Genomic DNA, 16,636 nt, shown 5'->3' with positions numbered 1-16,636 from the left:
GCTGTATTAGGGCCCGGAGAAACCTGGCAATTATTTCTGGATGTAGCTTAGGGATTTTTGCCAGTTTGTCTCCCTCTGAGCTTGGCTTGGGATGTGGGACAGACCCCGCACGTTAGCGCAGCCTCACCTGATGGGAATCCAGCAAAGAGCTGCACGGTCCCGGCCGTTCGTCGGCTCGGATGTTTTCCAGGCTTGCTGTGGGTTGTCGAAACGGCTCATCCTTGTTGAACCAGAGCAGATCCGGTGTCTGTCAGATGTGTAAGAAGACGGGGGAAAGCAGGGGAGCTTATCTCCGGCTCGATTGCAGCGGGCTCCGATCCCGACAAGACAATGGTGTCTGCATTTGCATTGCTGAGATCTGGAGTGTGCGGTGGCCTGGGGGTGTCACCCCAATAAGGGCTCCAAACACGGTGCCCGGCAGGCTTCATTACTGAATAGTTTCTTCACTGAAGCGTGTTTTGCTCTCTACCCACTTCTGCTAAGGACCCAATTCCTGCTTCTTCCCCTCCACGTGCTGTGTGGCTGTACAGCGGCCATGTACAGACATTCAAAACCCCGAGGTGGAATCCGCCAAACTCTCTCTAAGCTGCAAAGACTAGATTGGGAACGACAAAATGCACGGTCTCCCTCAGTTGGGGGTGCAGGGATGCTTGCATTGGCCGAGGCCGGCAGGATGGGGGTGCTCCCATGCACTTCCCAGCATGCCGGGCACTGCTGAAGACAGCCAGTCGGCTGGCCACATCTGATTGGCTGCTGAGCACGTGCCCCCTGGGGAGCAGAGGCTTTGCTGCCTCGGCTCTGACACCCCAGGTGGGGCAGACAAGCATGGGATGAGGCTAGCTCGTCCGCCCTGCAACGTGGGGTTAGTGGAGAAGCCGCAAAGGCATCTGGGATGTTGGAGGACTGCAACCTCACTTGAGTTGGAAGGGGACCTGGCACAAATGTCTGATAGACCGGTCTGCTCTAAACCGATTAAATCTGATGCTGCGTCCAGCCAGGTCTGTCTGACACCAGGCTCCAGCAGTCTTCAACCGGTCCGTGCACACTGACCGTCTGTTGCAGGTTTAGATCGGTTTCCGGTCACCTATACCGGTTGATGTGTAATGTCTGTATGTAGCCAGTGTGGTCTGGAGAAGGAAGGAAGGAGGAGGGTGGGTGGCACCGACCTCCTATCCAACCCCCTGGGCTTGACTTGCTGTCCCCAGCTGAGGGGGAGCCAGGTCAGCTTTCTTCTGGAAGAATTTGATTGTACTCTCCTGGGGGGAACATGTTAATTCGGGTGGGATGGCAGTGCTTACTGTGGCTCCAGCCCCATGGCTCTCAGCCCTTGTAGACGCAAGGGGCATTTATACACGTGCTCCGGGAGAGGGGCGTGCTTTAATTAGGGTGATTTCAAGAGCCGCTGTAATTAGTGCACGTGGAGCATCATGTGCACCAGTGTGCTCGCACTGAAAAAAGGCAGCAAGGGCGCTTTAATTAAAGCTCGTTGAGCCCTTGCTGCCATTTTTCAGTGCAGGGATGCTGATACACGTGACGCTGGAGTCTGCTGGAGCGCAGAAAGGACCATGCTCCTGCAGACCCAATTAATCTGTGAGTAATTACAATGCGTCGGGGCGGCCTCGCTGCAGGTGTATAGGCATCCACGATGCTGGCCGTGCTGTTAGGAGTTGAGCGTTCCCAGTCATATCCGGCTCTCCCAGCATGGGGTGGTCCAGTGAGCAGTTTGCCAGGACGCCTGTCCATGCTCCTACTCCTAGCGACCTCGTGAGAGTAGAGAGAGCGCAGGCTTGTGTTCCTACTAACAAAACCTTGGCTAGGCTTATTGCCTACAGCTGGGCTGCCCATGTCCATCTTCTGAGCAGCCAGGGGCTAAGTGTCCTGCAAGCCATGCTGCAATGCATCCTGCTGCATCAAGCATGCCCACTGCACCCCTTGTTCACCTGGCCTATCCCCCCCACTTCACCAGGACCCCCAGCCCCTGCTCCATGTGCCCAGGTGGGCCACACCACACTGCGCTGCCTCACCCCCCAGGGAAGGGGCAGGCACTAGGCAGTGAGAGCTGGAGTACTGTGGGGAAGTGGGGACCCCCGGGGATGCACCTTAACCCCTGTTACTAGAGGAAAAAGGGGTCGAGCACATGCTTGGAGGAAAGGGGTATCGGTCGCTATTGAGTGTGGGAGCGAGGGGCACGGCCTCTGCATCAGATCTTCCTGGACCTCAAATGCTGGAGGCTGCAAGGGAGAGAGAAACAGGGGGAAAACCCTGCTCAGACCCAGTCACTCTCCCTTCCAGCCTCTGCTGTGTGCCCCGGGAGACTGGGCCAGGTGGGTCTATGGTCTCACTCGATCCCTGGCAGCTCTTCCATCCTTATGAAGGAAACGCACTGAAAGAGCACGACTCCCTCTCCCCTTCCCCAACTGCACCCCCATTTTTGTCTTAAGCAGCTAGGCCTGGCAGATACCTGAAATGAGGTTGGATCATGAAAAGCATGCCTTTCTTTTTGAAGCGTAGAAGTGTTTTGTTTTTAGTTCTCCCTAAATTTGCAAGGTGCTGACACAGTGGAAACCTGCCACGCCGGGTAGCCACGGTCCCGCGATGTTCTCTGTGCAGCGTGCGGGCCGTGTGCTTGGGGAGCGCTGCCTTTTTGCAAGACGTGTACGGCCTGGTGCCAAACGGTTGGAGACGGGGACTCCTAGAGAGGACCCGCTAATGCACGATGTGGCCAGAGCCCTGCCGTTGTGATGGCTTATTAAACAATCTGACTCGAGGCATCGAAGCCACCAAACGGAGCACACTTGGGTGTACGCTGCACTGGATATTTTCCTGTCCATTGAGCCAACAATAATGAGCTTTTATTTATTTCCTGTTGGTTTGCGGTCAGAGAAATCTCTGAACTGTCAGTGCCATTTGCTCCGAGCTACAGTGAGTTTATGCACCTATGAGTGCTACTTTATAGGAGCAGCGTCTGCCACCCATAGCAGAGCTGCTTAATAAATAGCATCTCTTTTTCCAGTCCATCTGCACTGGGCCCGATCATTTCCAGATGGGCTCCGTGTAATACCCTGAATCTCTGAGCAATTTAAAATCATCCTGCTTACAGAAGTATTTCCATCTTCCCTTTCCCCCAGGCCTAGAAAGGGCATTTCTCCTTACTTCTGCATGGGTCTGAGATCATGGATGAGTGAGAGTCAGCTATGGTGTGAAGTCCTTCATCTCCAAAGCCATCGGGGCTAGTGATGGGAAAGGGAGAATATCCCCCCTGCTGATAGAAGCCAGGGCCATATATTGCACTGGGAAGTGAGTTCAATCGGCCTTTTGAGACGGTGGCACATCTAGGTACACACCTGTGCTTTGCTTGTTTGCAGCTGCTCTTAGTTTTCTTCCCTCCCTGAGTCTCGCCCGGTTGGACTCGTGCAGTCTGATCCAGCAGGATCGTTTAGCTTTCTGCTGGCTGAGATCGATGCTCACGGGTGTGAAACTGGAGTCAGGCAGTGATGAATCACAGAATCATAATTATAGAAAATGAGGGTTGAAGGGACCTCAGGAGGTCGCATCCAGTCCAAGCAGGACCAGCCCCAGCTACATCATCCCAGCCAAGGCTTTGTCTAGTTGGGCCTTAAACACCTCCAAGGATGGAGACTGACTCCACTACCTCTCTGGGTTACTTGTTCCAGTGCTTCACCTCCCTCCTAGTGAGAATCCGACCCCTGGCAACCGAGACCACGTCAGACCCGCAAGAGTTCGCTGTGCAGCAGTGGTCCCCTTGCACCCTTAGTGCCACGGTCCCTGCACGGGACCTGGCTCCTGCTCATCAGCGCTGCCCCGTGGCACTGCCACTGAGCTGGCCACAGCGTTGCATCCACCTGGAAGCATTTCTTGTGGGTCAGGAAGCCGCTTGCACCGAGCAACATGTCACTAGCAGGAGCGCACAAGGAAAAGCCCTACTAGTGTAAATGTCTCTATTAAATGAGCAGGATTTCCAGAATACATCGTGGGCAGTCTAAAGAGCTTGTTGTCCTTGCAATGAAGCAAATGTATAAAGCAAAGGCTTGATAGCAGTTTGCTTGGGCCCAGAAAGTTGCAATAAGGCAGCGGTCCCAAGCAAACTGCTATCAAACCTTTGCTTTATGCTGCACCAACACTATTGTCTGTCTACCAGCTCTCCGCTGCAAACGCCCCGTACGCCTGGTTTACAATCCACTTTGGAAGGAGTCCCAGGGAAGTATCCGATCTCCTAACCACCAGTTATTGACTCGGGGGTTTATGTTGGCCGAGCAGCTTGTCGTTTCTGACTTACCGCATCTTGTGAACATCACATAATAATTATCCCCTTGGTTTTTGCAGAACCCCAGCTGAAAGGAATCGTGACAAGGTTATTCAGCCAGCAGGAGTTCTTCCTGCAGATGCACCCAGATGGTACGATTGATGGGACCAAGGACGAAAACAGCGACTACAGTAAGAAAAATTAGCCCCTTTTTTTTGGTAACCCGCCTATAAATCAAATGCATCACCTAGTGGGTCTTGCTTGTTAGGCTTCATCTACGAAAGATCAAATGAGGAAGTGGCCAGCTGTTTTCCACGCAGTTTATTTTCAGTGATGCTTTCCCTTTAAATCTCTCCTGTATCACTTTTGCACGTTCCCTGCTTCTTTTTCCCCCCCCTAATGCTACAGCTCCTGTTCGGGGTGGGGAGGAGAATACAGCCCTTGCTTTGAATTCTTTCTGGGATAGAAGTGAGATCTTCATGCATGTGACAGGCATGTGGGGGATTGTTTCCATCCCTATGTAGGAGGAAAATTATCTTTAGCAAAAATAACTGGAAAGGTCGCTAGGCCCCCAGACCTTGAGATTGGCAGCATGCACAAAGCAAAGCTGCATCCAGTCTTGGATGCTGTCTGTTTGTGCCAGTCGCAGGGGCAGCGAAGGAGCAATCTGGCTCCCAAATGCCATCAGCAAGCGGCCGATTCATGTCATCCAGAGGAGCGTATACAGATAGGATGAGCAGAGCAAGATGCCTGTTTAATTCAGCAAGCTCCCTGCTGGCTGTCGGGGCGCTCCAGTGCACCGGCTTCTTGCTCTTGCAAGAAATGCCACCTAACTTTTATTTTCTTTCCCCTGAGAAGCGCCAGGTGCCCTGAGCTCCTGCCGAGACTGTCACGGAGGAGATGTAAATCTTCTCTAAGCAACGTCTCAGCCCCATGGGCTCCAGGTGCAACCCAGGAGTCCTGCAGGTTAAACAACAGGCCATTATTTTTGCTCCTGCTAACGGCAGCTGCCAGGAGAGGATGGAGCCCATCACGTCAGCTCGCCCATTATCGGCCTGAAACCCTCAGCACGACTAAGAAAGGGGTGTCCTCCGAGGGGACGGGCAGCTGCAGGATAGTCATGAACAGAGGCCAGGCGTGGTGGCAGGACCAGTAAAACTAACATCCAGTCCCTCTCATGAGAAGGGATAAGAAAATGCAATGAGCCTCAGTCGGGCAGATTCCCAGGGGACCCCACGGAAAGCTTCCTTTTCTGCAAGGCATGCAGGATTTGGGGTGCTGGCTTGGACAGCTGAGACAGCCCACCCAGAGGACAAGGGGGCTGTCAGACCGATGCATGCCTGGAGCACAGGCGTGCTGCGTGGCACCGTCCGCAGGCCGTGCGGCGACGGGAGCGCCGCGTCCCAGACAAGTGCGGCAATTACTCCGTTCTTATCAGCAGAGGCGAGGGCACAGCTGGAGGCCTGCACATGGGTTATGGCTCCATTAAAAACGACGCAAACAAATGGAGGAGCTTGTGCACGACAGGCGTGCAAATAGGAGGAGGTTTGCAAAGCCGCCCTTATTGAAGCAGTATGAGAGGCTGTTGTTATTAGACTCAGCCGCTCCACACCTTAAGGGGAAAGCCCCATGTATTCTCCATTACAACTAGACTTTTTAGCTTGTGGTAGACCATAGGCTTTCAATTCGTATCTGAGTAGGAGGAGAAAAAAGCACTGGGGTCCTTAGTTTTGCTGCAGAGTACGACCCTCTGTTCTTCTGAGCCTGGTCCTGTACCCCTCATTCAGTCGAATCCCAACTCAATGGGTGTGCTCAAGCCAGTAAAGACTGCCGGATCGGGTCCTGCACCTTATAAGAAAGCTGGAGGCAATGGGACACTTTCAGGCTGCAGAGAAGCATCCCCAGAGGAGGCCTGCGTGTCGTCTCAGCAGCTGCGGGAAAGGACGGGGATTAATTATTCTTACCTCTCGGTGAAGATGAATGGGCAAGAAAATGATGGGTTCGAATTGAAGTAGAGATTAATGTGGGGGAAAAGCATAGAAAAATGAAAGGCAAGACGCATCTTACAAGGGATCAAGCTGGCAAGGGGGGGCTGTCGGACAGGAATAGTGGAAGCATCAACCTCAACGTGCAGGTGTCTGCAGCGCTCGAGAGCTGACAGCCGGCGATGACTTGCACGGAGTTGGTCCCTTGCAGAAAGAGACTCAGCTCGGAAATGATCGCTGGTTTGGGATGCCCAGTTTGAGACATCCAGGACCAGATCTCAAAAGGGCCGGGCACCTGCAAGCTCCCTTGGGAGACAGCGGGAAATGTGAGTGTCCAGGACTCGTGAACCGACAGCCCTTGGGAAGTCGTGGCTATTCCTTAAACTCTGGGTCGTCGGGCACTGGTCTGGCGTGGGCTGAAACCTGTTTCTCAACCCACTTCAAGTGATCTCCAAATGTTCCTGTCTCAAATTTTCATGAACCAAAAATTGTGCGTGTATGTGCACGTGCATGTTGAAATGATTTGGATCCACATGACTGGCATTTTGTGTCAATCTGAACCCTTTTCTGTTTTGTGTGGGGCTTTCTTTTACTAGAATTACTGTAAGTTTAGTTTTTGCAATGCAAAGGCCTTTGGACAAGAATGAGACTCTTTCCCTTTTAAGATGCTCAGACTCAAACCTTTCAACAATTTGAAAACATTTTCCAATTTTTTTCTTTTTCAGTCAAAAAAAAAAAAGGGGGGGGGGGAGGGTGGTCAAACTGGATTTCTCCCCGCACGTTGTTCTGGGCTTCCAGAATCAGCATTTTCTGCTGGAAATCATTTCACTGGGAAATTCCCAGCCAGCTCCTTTGGGATTTGGGGCAGGGTGAAATCCAGCCCGTCGGGGGACGAGCAAACATCTGTGTCCTCTGGCAAACTGCAGCTAGCTCACGACCGGGGTGATGCAGCGGGTTAACTAGATGGACGCTCCAAAGCCTTTTTGACTCTCCTGCCGTTTCGACACCGAGTCTAATTTAAATAAATAAACAAATTTAAATATATAACAGGACACCGTGTCCCATACATCACAGCTTTTCATGCTATTAGTGGTGCACTGATTATTCCAATGAACGTTAAGAAAGGAAGCTTAATTTTCATGGAATATATTATGTTGGTTTACTCTGGAAAGAGAAACATTTTCAGATGAGACGAGACCCAGGTCCCTTAGCTGGGCCTGATGTAATTAACACTTTTTTTTTTAAATGGAAATCCAGTCATTTAAGTAAAAGGAACAGCTAATATTTAAGCAATTTGAAAACGTATTTTCTATCTGGTGCTCACAGTGTGTGTGTTTTTGGGAAGCTCCTGAATTTTTCTTCTTAAAACCAGCATGAAGCCAAGACCTAATGACGACTGACCAGGCATGCAGCCAGCAGCTTGCAAAGCAGTGCTGGGTATGGCCTGTTGCCTTTGCCGTGCAGTTAGAAGTGACATGGTTGGGATACAAACCAACAGAGATTCTGGTCCCATTTACACCGGGGTGAATATTTGGGCCTGGCTCATGACAGTGGATTCATTTCTTTCCTTACTGACATGCCAGCGTAAGCCCTCTGGGAAGCTCTCTGCTTTGCTGCTATCCCGTATTCCCAGGGACACGTTTCTCAGCTGGTGTAAGATGCTGTCACCACTCTGGGTTGGCCACGCCAATTAATACCAGGATAAGATCCTCTTGATGGCTGGGGACAGCTGAGCAAAGAAACAGCATTTGATAGCACAGGATTTGGTGGGACAAGGCACGGCAGGAGCTGGAGCTGGAGTGGGGCCAGCTCACCCTGGGAGGAAGAGGCCGTTCCCCAGCAGGCATTTGCCCAGTGCAACAAGTGGTGCTAAATCCCCGTTCAGGCAGGGTTTATTTTTGAATGAGGTGAGATGTCTTTTGAGGGGGTTTGTTCATCTTTGCTTTTTAAGAAAAGATTGTACCCCAGCTTCGAGACGCCGTGGCCGGAGGGTTGTGGATTCCCTCTGCCGTGGTCGTCCCTGGTTCGTTCCCTTCTTCCGCGGACCGCCGTGGACTCCTAATACCTGCTGCTTTGCTTTAAGGGGGATGGATGTCGTCTGACCTGATGCAGCAGACTGGGGGTGTGTTGTGGGGCAGGGTCTGCTGCGGTATAGGGGATCCCCTTGCACAGGTGTGTGTTTGGCTCTGTGCTTGTGGTCAAATAGCTTTGGGGTCAAGAAGGAGGTTTTCTGCCAGGGTAGGCGGTCAGGGACCTGGTGGGGATGGGGATCAGGCTCTGCGGGGAGCCTCAGACCACTCTGCAGCCTCAGGCGCGGTGGCCTAATTAATTGCCTGGGGTCTTGGCTTTGGTGGCATGTTGGTCTGTGCCTGGGGCATGCAGCGGTTTAGTCCCCTGAAGGCTGACGTGCTGTGGTCTGGCTAAAGCCAAGGGGGCTTGGATGGGGCAGAGGGTGACATGTTTAATGACGATGCTCTGCAGGCCATCAGTCAGACGAGAGGGCCCCATGGTCCCGCCTGAGCTTATCCTCTGGGACTGGGCTGGGCAGCAGATAGTGGGCTGGGCTGGCTTCACGGATTTCATAGACATTGGGGCTGGAAAGGACCTTGAAGATCATCAAGTCCAGGAGGTCAGCATCGCTATTGCATGCATCCGAGTAGCTGCTCCATCAGCTTCCCCGGACCTGCCCCAAGGGAAGACCCAGGGCCAGCGCTTGCAATGGGGAAACTCTCACCCAAATGCCGTCTGTTGGCCCGAGGTGAGATCTGTGATTTCAGGTCCTTGTTCTGGGCTGATCCGGAAACTTAGAAATGCCCTTGTTTCGTCTGGCATCGGATGCTGAGCTGAGAAGCAACTTGTGATTTTTGTGCGGTTTTATTTGGATGTTTTATTATCTATTTTAATCTTTAATCAGTGAAGAGAAGATGTGTTTTGATTCAGGTTGCCTGCAACACTTTGGACCCCATGCAAAACGTTGAATTTGCTTTGGGCTTTTCTTTAAAATCCAGGGTGCGTGAATTTGTGGGCTCTTATTTCATTTGGAAACAAGTTGCTGTTTCCAAACAAAGTAGAAAAACAAGTCTTTGGTTTAAAATGTCAAAATAAGGCTGTCTGAACGATTTATTTGGATGTTTTAATTTATTGGTTTGTTTTTTGGCTGGATTCCACGAATGCGAGAGGGGGAGCTTGTCTGGGGGCAGGCAGAAGGCAGGGTAGATATGCCTGTATAGACCTATAACCTCTATAGGTTAACTAAATTTACCTAGATCTGAGATATTGATATAGATATAAAAAGTATAGATCTCTATATAGCTATAGGTATAAGTATCTATACCTATATATCTACATATAGGGGGGGTATATATACTTATCTGTATATATCAGATATCTGAGATTATCTATCTATCTATCTATCTATCTATCTACAGATCCATAGATATAGATAGATACATAGATCTGATGAAGTGAACCCGGGTTCATGAAAGTTTGTGCTATCTATCTATCTATCTATCTATCTATCTATCTATCTATCTATCTATCTATCCCTAGCTCTATAAATACATATGGATCTGTATAGTTCTCTCTCTCTCTCTGAGACAGACAGACAGATAGAGACAGCACATGCTTTCATGAGCCCGGGTTCACGTCATCAGCTGCCATCATTGTTGGTTTGTTCGTGTTCGGCCTGAATATACATATTTTGACCAAAAAGAGTTATGTTCCCCTGCAGCTTTTTTCTACCCTGCAGTTAAACAGCTCTGCCACTGTCCTTTCCACGTGCCTGCCTACCTGTTATGAAGTCTGTGGGCTCACGATACCTTTTGGGCATCTTGCTTAGCAAACGTGCAGCAATGAGGCCTAAAGTGAAATAAGATATGATTTTTCCCAATGTGGGCGCGTGGCAGTGCAGGCGAGGGGGGATTGCCCAAGGAAGCGGCACTCTCCTTGATCCTGGGTGGTCTCTGCCATGCTGCCTGATGGGGACTTTGAATGGTCTGTGACAAGTTTTCTGTGTAAGACAAATTAACTGTAGAGAATGAATGATGATGCCCATTTGGTTTCATTATCTGCGGTAATATGCTCCATTTTTCAGTAGAAAAAAACCGGGGGGTGGGGAATTGCTTATAAATAGACTTGTTAATTACCCAAGGCTTTGGACCGTCCCCGGAGTGAGAGAGCTATGGAAATGCAAACCGGCCCAGACGAGGAGCGCTGGCCCTGGGGGAGCTCGCGACGCCTCGTGAGGCAGGGACACCACCAGCGTGTAATTACATTGGGCAAATGGTCCCAAATCCGCAAAGCGTCGCTTTGGGTCCCGACCCAACGCACAGGCTGGTCTTCCCGCACTGAAAACAACCCCCAAAGTCATCCCAAAGTCTGGCTCCAATGAGGTTTTGGAGCATGTATGGATGGTTGCTTGAATTGTGGCTCTACATTGGTAGCGGGGTGCTCAGACCTGCTCAGACCAATTTCTTTGCTGACTTATATTGGCGTCGTTAGTTTGAAGGCGAGTAGAAGGCAGGCAAAGCGAGAATGCACTCGCCATGGACCCACCCTTCCTGTAACGTCCCCCGAACGGCCCGGCTTCCCTTCCTGCTCAGCTGCACCTCTGCATCGTCTCAATTTTAATTTCTTAAACTCTCCTCCAAAGGAGTCAAAACAAGCTCCTCTCCTCTTCCCCCTCCCTGCCGCTTGCTCGCAGGCCTCTCATGGCATGCTCTTTTGGGGCCCCTGCCCCTCGAGGCACTTGTTTTTCTCCTGGTTCAATCGGATTCACATGCCGTCCCTGGCACGGGCCCACGTAAACAGCCGCTGAGGGAGCTCCAGTGCAACGGAGGTCTGCAGGACGTTGGTTGTGTCAAAGCAGGGTTCGTGCAGCCCACAACACAGATGCCAAATCGTTGGTGCTCCTGACAGCTGCCAAAGGAGACCATGCACTGGAAGATGGACAGGAGAGGATTTGGTGCTCACCTACCACTACTCGTGTAAAGACCCTGCTGGGCTGCACTCGCACAAAGGTCACTTATTAGTCCTAGTACAAGATACGTAGCTTCTGCACGGTGTGATTTGTGCCATGCTGGGGGATAATCTGCCCTGGAGCACCTTCCAGCAGGCACCTTCCAGATCAGTGCAATGCTACCGGCCCTCGGTGCTTCTCCCTGTTGCCCAGTTTGCTAACCTGGGTCAGAGCTGGGGGGTTTGGGCTTTAACCCCATCAAAGGGATGAGAGGAAGGTGTGATGCATGCTTCTTTGCTCATCGAGGCTCATGAGGAAAATTCAGTCCTGCGGGAAAGAGGAGTTTCCAAAGTCGGAGGTCTTTTCTGACCCGGGGAGATGCAGCGGAAACCCTGGGCTTTGTGCAGCTGGGATGCATGGAAGAAACTAGTGTAGATCTCTCTCAATTGCTGCGGGGTCATGGAAAGAGGGCTAGGGCCTTGGATGGTGATTCAGGAGACATGGGAGGCCGCTAACCTACCGTGGGACCTTCAGCAAGTTGCTTCTCCACTCTGTGTCTCTTTTTCTCTTCTCTTTTTGTCCTATCCAGACTTTTTTTTAATGCAGGGACTGTCTAAGCCGGTGGCCTTGACTGCAGCAGACTCAGGTCCTGCTGGGTTATCTGGCTGCTGCCGGCACCTAAATAATGATAGTGCAGGCGGTGGCGTGGTGATGCATCGCCTTTGGCCACCAAGACCCTAACTGCCTTCCTTTTCTGTCCGCTTATGCTGCTCCTATAGCAAAACTGCCCGGGTCTGGGGGCCTGTGGGAGAGGTCACATCTGAGCTATAGATGCCCGCTGGGGAGGGAGTGACTGCAGTATTTTAATTGATAGGATTGCAGCAAAATTGAGTGTTGGAAGGTCCTGCCCTCCCCTGGGTTGCCCAGCACCACTTCCAAGTGACATAGAGGAGATGCTGGAGCCCAATATGGGTCATCCGGGGGTCTCTGCTTTTGATAGCGGTGGTCTGGGGGTTTCCAAAGTGGCAAATGTCCAGGTGAAACGGAGAATGCATGTGGGTACGGTCCTGCAGTTTCTTGCGGCCTTAGCTGGCGTGCGTTCAAGGCAGTAGAAAGTCCTTGGGCAGGTCTGAAATTCAGATTCTCCTCTGTGGGTCAGCCAGGGGGTGGGGGAAGGTGTGGGGCAAGGAGACAGCATGGGTCGGGGGTGCAGACCACATGGGAAGATGATCCCGATAACCATCGCTTGCTCCTGTTTTTGCCCCCGCAGCCCTTTTCAATCTAATCCCTGTGGGCCTTCGTGTGGTGGCGATCCAGGGAGTGAAGGCGGGTCTCTACGTGGCCATGAATGCCGAGGGATACCTCTACAGCTCAGTAAGTACACGGCGCAGCCCGGCTCTCGGAGCGCGTGGGGATTTCTGACCTAGTTTGTGAAAGCGTTGCAAACACGGTGTGCGAGCTGCTTGGGTGGGGACTGCCCGAGCATCGGTGAACTGCTGTAGCAAGGTCGTTAAAGCCTCCCCGGGGAGTTTCCAGGCAATTGCATTTGGCCCGGACAGAAATGTGTGCTAGCTTCTTGTCCACACCCAGGCTGCTTGCCCCCTCGGGGCAGGTGCTTAATCCAGGTGACAAAGTCTGCAGGCGTCTTCAGGTTTTGCAGCAGTGCTGCTGCATGATCCCCTCTCCCCTGGTTTGCACCCAGAAAGGCCCCCACGTGTCTCTCGGCGATCACTTTGGATCCATCCCGTGTAGCCAAGACGGGGCTCTCGAGGTGCTCGTGTCATCTCTCTGTAACGCACTATAAAAGATAAGTGACTCTTTCTTTTACTGACTGATTCCCCGCTAACTTCCCGAGGTGGCGTTAAAGGGCATGAGGTTATTCATACGATTCTCATTGGAGCCAAGTAATTGATTCGCAGTGAATAATTGATGCGGTGATTTATTAAAGATGGCAGCTCTTTGCGGGAAAGGTTTTATGCTTCAAACACTTTTGCCCTTGTGCTACATAGTACAAAAGCAATTGTGGCTCATACGTTTCCAGTGTCTGCACTTATCCTTGGGCGGGCATTGGAGTTTGGCTCGTCCACGCCGAAGCTCTCTAATTCTGCTGTCACCATGCGTCTGCAGCGTTTCTCTTCCCCTGGTTTAAAAATGCACCTGGCTTTTGTTTGGGTCCCATGCAGTTGTCCTTTCCCCACGTGGCACTGTTTCTGTTACCTTTCGAATATGCCCCTCATCATGACTGCTGAAAACTTTTACAGAGGATGGCTCCAGCTTCCTCGGTAACAAAGAGGGTTGCATGGGGTACTGTCTGGATGGATTGAAAGGCAGCTAGGGTCTTTTGTTCCCTGCTTCGGCACCCTTGAATACCTTGAATTCTCATAAATGCAGGCGCTCGAGCCCTGGGGGCAGTCCAGAGTGATTTGCAAGGTGGGAGCCGTGGGGAAGGCGGCTCTCGTGCCAGCGCTCGGGAGCGTTCGTTGTCATTGTGTGACTTTGCCTTCTGGGATGCCAGGGCCAGGATAAAGTTGTCGTAGTGGTTGCAGGTTGGGGACATGCCCTGTGAGGTCAGTGCCCTTCCAGACACAGGGTCAGCCCTTGTCTTCCTAGACAAAGCAGCCTGGGATGGAAAGGACCTGTTTGTTCCCGGGCGCTATTCCCGGACCGGTTCAGCAGTGCTTCCTATAGCACGGCTTGAAGTACTCTGCCCTGGCCAGTTTGAAACCACCCCAGACTGAGTTCGCTGCCTCTTCCCTTAGCAGGCGAGGCTGCCGTGTGATATAGCTCACGGGCAGAAGAACACACGCTCTTGTGTTAGTGCAAGTGGGTCTTGGGCACATGTTTGGGAGCAATCATAGACAAGTCAGGCTGGAAGGGACCTCTTGAGGCCACGTCTAGTTCGGTTGCCTGCTCAAGGCAGGGTCATCCCTGACTCAACCACCCAGCCAAGGGTCTGTCCAACCTGCTCTTGAAAACCCCCAAGGATGGAGATATCGCAGCTTCTCTAGGTGCCTGTGCCAATGTTTGACCCCCCTCAGAGCCAGAAACGTCCTCCTAGTCTCCAGCCTAAATTTCCCCTGCTGCAGCTTGAGGCTGCTGCTCCCACTCCTGCAGCCCCAGAGAAAAGTCTGTCTCCATCCTCTCTATAATGGCCCTTCAGGTACTTATCATTATCAAATCTCCCCTTGCTCCTCTTCTCCAGGCGAAATAACCCTAGTTCTTCCAGCCTTTCTTCATAAGATTTGCCTCCCTGATCATCTTTTTTTGCCTTGTTGTGGACTCTTTGTAAATGGTCAATGAAATGTCCCCAAACTGGACGCAGGACTCCAGGTGAGGCCTCACCAGTGCTGAATAGAGAGGAAGAATCACTGCCCTTGATTTGCAAGTGGCACTTCTATAATACAAGCTGTTGGCTTTTTTTTTTTCCTGACAAGAGTACACTGGATGCGTCTACACAAGATGCTTACTGCACATTAGCCTAATAACACTGTGCAGTAGTGCATTGCAGCAAAAACCATGCTAATAGCCTCCTGTGCAGTGGTATTACGCTACTGTGCAGTAAGTGTCACTAGATAACCGTGCACCCATGCTATTGTGCAGTAACTCTAGGTACCGTGCATTTAGTTAGTACTCTAGTAAGGAAGTACTAACCTAAACGCACAGTATCTAAGGCGCATTAATGAATGTGTAGACGCGCCTACTGCTGACTGCCATTCAGTTTGTGTTCCAGGTCCTTCTCTGCCGTTGTGTAGCCTGGCTAGTCATTCCTCATCGTCTTTGCACATCTATTTGTGCAAAGATGGCTGGAAAGAGAGAGAGATGAGCCCCGATCCTGGAGGTGACAGACCCTTCCTTTTCTTTCCCAGCAGGAACTTCTCAATGCAACTCTAATCTTCATCATTTTACCGCCTCCTTTCACATAAAAGCAGTCGGTTGCTATTGGTCCTAGCCGTGATATTGAGCTCCTTTGTAAAACAGTTAAAAATCTCTGGGTGAGAAGTGCAATATTTAGCTCCTAGGTTGCTTTATCTGACCAGCGGTAGCAAGGGGCAGCCCTGGGGAGGGCAGCTTTTGCAAAGGAAGGAGGGGAAATGTGAGAGGATTGAGGTGGTCGCTGGGAGGCAAGTGGGGGGTCTTGAAAACCAGGAGGAAACTTCTTGTTTCGGTCCAACACCTTGTTTTCTGTGGGACTGGTTGCATCCTCAGCGGTTGTGACGGGGTAGACCCCTGCCGGGAGAATGGCCTAGTATCTCCAGTTCAGAGCGTTAATCAGTGGGTGGTGATTTCCTCATTAGTGCACTAATATGGCCGGGGATTAATGGAACGGCTGCACTGCTCATTGTTACAGGCCACGGTTTGGTGGCTCCCAGTCTGAAACGAGTGGGAATTAAACCATTTGTTTCATGAATGAAATGCCGGTGGGAAATGCAGACATCCTCTCATGGTGCATCTCCAGTAGGGTTGGAGTTTCTCCCTCCTCCCCACCAGCCCCAGACTCAGTGTGGTTTGTATTGGGCCCATGGTTGGAGGAAAGCGGGTGTCTGAAGCATCACGGGTAAAGCGCTGGTTCTCAGCTGGGCGCTGCAGCACCCTGCCGTCCCATGAGATCCTCTGCAGGGTGCAGCGGAGAGTCGTGCGCTGCTACGGGTGCAAACCTCCACACGAGTCACGAGAGAAACCCTGAGATTTCAAACAGGAATCCAGCGTCAAACCCGTTGTGGTCTCTCGGAGGTCTTCCACAGACAGAATTGATCTAGGGTTTTTCTGCACTCAAAAAAAAGGAAGAGTGGGAGCTCAGAGCCGGCCTTTTCGGAGAGGTGTCTTGAGTCGAACAAGGGAGACCGTGAGATTAGAAAGGTTGAGAACTGCTGGATGCACCCTGCAGACGGAGACGGAGACGATGACTGAAACACCTGTGGCATCGGGGAGAAGGGATGCGGGTGGGCTTGACGCTGGCTGGTTGCTCGGTGTCTGCAGCCAATTTCTGTTGGGCGCATCAGGCAGGCGCCCCTCTCGGAGCCAGCGCTTGGCACCCGTGTGCTGGTCTGGAAATAGCTGGAAGTAGTCAATTTGGTGGGACGAGGAGAGGAAAGGCCTGCTGGGACTAACAGGGCTCTGCCCTACCCCCTGCATGGGCTGATTGGGGCTTGTGGTCTATTCTTCTTGCTGTACAAGATCATAAGCTACAGCTCCTCTCTGCCTGGGGTGCAGTTCCTTGCACACCTGGTTTCTCAATGAGATGATCAGGGGCTTGGAAGAAGGGGTCAGTACTTCCTAGGGACACTGTCCATTCACTCAGATTCATGCAGCCAATGAAGGGTCTAAGAGCAAGGACCATTGCTCTTAGACTCAACCAAGATGTGTCCTAGCACCTCCATTCCCAGCAGCTTCCAGATAAAACCCAGCTAGGCAGAGAGACGCGGCCTCCTC

At 51.7% G+C, this 16,636-nt stretch overlaps 1 protein-coding gene across 6 annotated transcripts in view; it reads left to right on the top strand.

The window, feature by feature from the left end:
* FGF12 (fibroblast growth factor 12) overlaps window positions 1-16,636 on the top strand; it is a 285,542-nt gene that overhangs the window by 177,681 nt on the left and 91,225 nt on the right. For all 6 annotated transcript variants that reach the window (XM_019499059.2, XM_019499064.2, XM_019499060.2 and 3 more), the window contains exons 2-3: window positions 4,345-4,455; window positions 12,477-12,580. In XM_019499059.2, the coding sequence (XP_019354604.2) occupies window positions 4,345-4,455; window positions 12,477-12,580 (215 nt within the window). The remainder of the gene's footprint in view (window positions 1-4,344; window positions 4,456-12,476; window positions 12,581-16,636) is intronic.

This window comes from Alligator mississippiensis, chromosome 7 (assembly GCF_030867095.1).
Source record: "Alligator mississippiensis isolate rAllMis1 chromosome 7, rAllMis1, whole genome shotgun sequence".
NCBI classification, from domain to species: Eukaryota; Metazoa; Chordata; order Crocodylia; family Alligatoridae; genus Alligator; species Alligator mississippiensis.
Note: the sequence above shows the minus strand (reverse complement) of the source record. Positions and strands in the feature narration are given on the sequence as shown.